This window comes from Dipodomys ordii, unplaced genomic scaffold (genome assembly GCF_000151885.1).
Source record: "Dipodomys ordii isolate 6190 unplaced genomic scaffold, Dord_2.0 Scaffold129, whole genome shotgun sequence".
Lineage (NCBI taxonomy): Eukaryota > Metazoa > Chordata > Mammalia > Rodentia > Heteromyidae > Dipodomys > Dipodomys ordii.
The window spans coordinates 1,293,486-1,295,889 of NW_012267345.1; the positions used below are offsets into that span (position 1 = coordinate 1,293,486).

Consider the following 2,404-nt stretch of genomic DNA (forward strand, 5'->3'; position numbering starts at 1 on the left):
GTGGGAGCCGTGTGCACGCCTGTAGCGCCTTCTCTGCTCGAGGAGTCTGAGCTTCCTCCCAGCAGGCTGTGTGCATGCCAGCCCGAGCCTGTGCCCGCGGAGGAGCCCGCCTCCTCGCTGCTCACTGCAAGGGCTCACTGCTCACGCTTTGCCCAGTGCTTGTCTCCCCGTGCTGCAGGCGGTGGCCAGGCCACCTTGCTCAGAGCCCACATGCCCGGGTGCCTCCCGCTGCCAGCCGTGCCTGGCATCTCCTCCCGGTCGCTGAGCCGGCCTCTCTCCACAGGCAGCATCCCCGGGCCCATCGCCTTCGGCTGGGTGATTGACAAGGCCTGTCTGCTGTGGCAGGACCAGTGTGGCCACCAGGGCTCCTGTTTTGTGTACCAGAACGCAGCCATGAGCCGGTACATGCTCACCGCAGGGCTTTCCTACAAGGTGAGGCGCGGCAAGGCCCCCTCCGGCTCCCAGGGCTCCAGGTGCTCTGGGCCCAACCCCAGCACATGAAGGCCTCTTGGCCTGGTCTGCAAAGGGACATTCTCCCCATCCTTGTCCACACGTGACCCAGCCCAAGGAAGCCAAGGGACAACTAGGCCTGAGACGGATGGTGGCTGGGCATTGGGAGCAGCTCCCCCCCCTTCCCCCCGCTGCACTGCCCACCCCTGCGTGACTGCTGGTCCTGGCTGGAAAGCCCTGGAGAGGTCCAGAATGGCTCCAGTGGGGAAGAGCAGCCCCCAGCTGGGCTCCTGAGAATGGTACCATCCTGCGGGTCCGTGTGTGTGTGTGTGTGTGTGTGTGTGTGTGTGTGTGTGTGCGCTTGGGTGATCATTTTAGAAGCAGGTGCACATGGGCTCCCCCTCGATCCCTCAGCCTTGGATCCCTGCACAGCCCGTAGAAACAGCCCTGTGTGCAGCCTCCACCGTAAGCAGAGGTGCCCCAGAAAACACCAGGGCAGACACGGAGACCACTGATGGCCGCTGGCACCCGGAGGGGCGGTGTGGCCCCGGCTGCAGACACGGAGGCTCAAGCAAGGGAGCAGCCCCGATGCCCAGGCTGAGTCCGTGGGCAGCGGGCAGCACACGGTCCCTTCTCGTATCAGGACGGCGGGTTTAGGGCCGGCTTCCATCCAGGGGGACCTTGTCTTCCATGTGGACCTCTATACTAGCTGTTTCCCTTCCCAGGTGCCCAGGCTGGGGCTGGCACCTGGGCTTTCTGCCACCTTGCCGTCTGCCTGTGTTTAGACCTGGCACGGGGGTGTGCAGCCTGCAGGCTGCAGCTCATTCGGTACCTGACGGGGCAGACTGCGTGCCTCTCAGCCTGTGCTGACGACTTGACATGGTGTCCTCCCCTGGCCCCATCCCCACCCCCTGTCATTCAGACAAGGGTGGCTCTCATTTCCTCTTAAAGCACCGTGGGTGCCCGTAAGCCCAGCCCTGTGGGGAGCCCGTGTCTTCACGCCTGTGCGGGTCTGATTCCGGGTGTGGGATGAGGCCTAGCAGCCTTCTGTCCCCCCAGGTGCTCGGCTTCCTCTTCTTCGCCACTGCCTGTTTCTTGTACAAGTCGCCGTCGGGTTCTTCAGACGGCCTGGACAGCACCTCCCTGCCCAGCCAGTCCTCTGCCTCCGATGGCCCCGCAGACCTGCAGCTGCAGAGCCGCGTCTGACCCGGCACACAGCCGCCCTCTGTCTCCCAAGAACAGCCCCGCCCCGCCCATCCTGCCCAGCCCTTCTCGGAAGAGCTGAAGACCCGGAGACAAGCTCATCTTGGATTCTGGGGGCCAGGAGAAGGGATATGGGACACACCAAACACAGCCCCTCCTGGCCCAGGGCTGGCCCCGGGGCTGCTGGATCTGGGCAGCCCACCTGATGTGTTCAGACTTGCCACCTGTCCTCAGCAGGGCTGCAAGAGCAGCTGTATAACTAGATGTCTGTGGACCCACATTTCACATCTCTGTGCTTGTGGGGTTTGTCTCTACCTGGTCACCTGGTGTTTGTCAGGGAAACTCCAGCCAGGGCCGAGTCCTGCACCAAGCAATGAGTGGTCAGTGTGTTCCTATGTGTCTTCCGTTAAAACCACGTATGTAATATATTTTAATATTTAAAGTACACACCTGTGCAGTGTGTGTGTTTCCCTCGGTTGAAGTTGCGATTCCCATGGTTTCCATGGCATTGGGAGTCCCTGGCACTGCCAGCGCCTCTGCTTCTCCCGAGGCCACAGCAGCGGTGGGCCCGACGGGCTGTGCTCCCGGCCGTGGGGACGGGCCTGCATGGCCTGGCTCTGACCCACGTCGGCATGACCTGGACGGCTGGACGGTGGACATGGGACGGGCAGCTACACTGCCATCTGCAGATGAGGCTGTGCACACACGAGCGTGTACATCTGTGCGCACATGTCGGTGTGCCCAGCAGGGT

At 62.9% G+C, this 2,404-nt stretch overlaps 1 protein-coding gene across 1 annotated transcript in view; it reads left to right on the forward strand.

Moving 5' to 3' along the window:
- Positions 1 to 2,085, forward strand: part of Slco4a1 (solute carrier organic anion transporter family, member 4A1) — a 10,650-nt gene extending 8,565 nt beyond the window's left edge. The window contains exons 10-11 of the mRNA XM_013030336.1: positions 284 to 432; positions 1,510 to 2,085. Coding sequence (XP_012885790.1) covers positions 284 to 432; positions 1,510 to 1,656 — 296 coding nt within the window. The 3' untranslated portion in view covers positions 1,657 to 2,085. The remainder of the gene's footprint in view (positions 1 to 283; positions 433 to 1,509) is intronic.
- Positions 2,086 to 2,404: the final 319 nt, after the last annotated feature.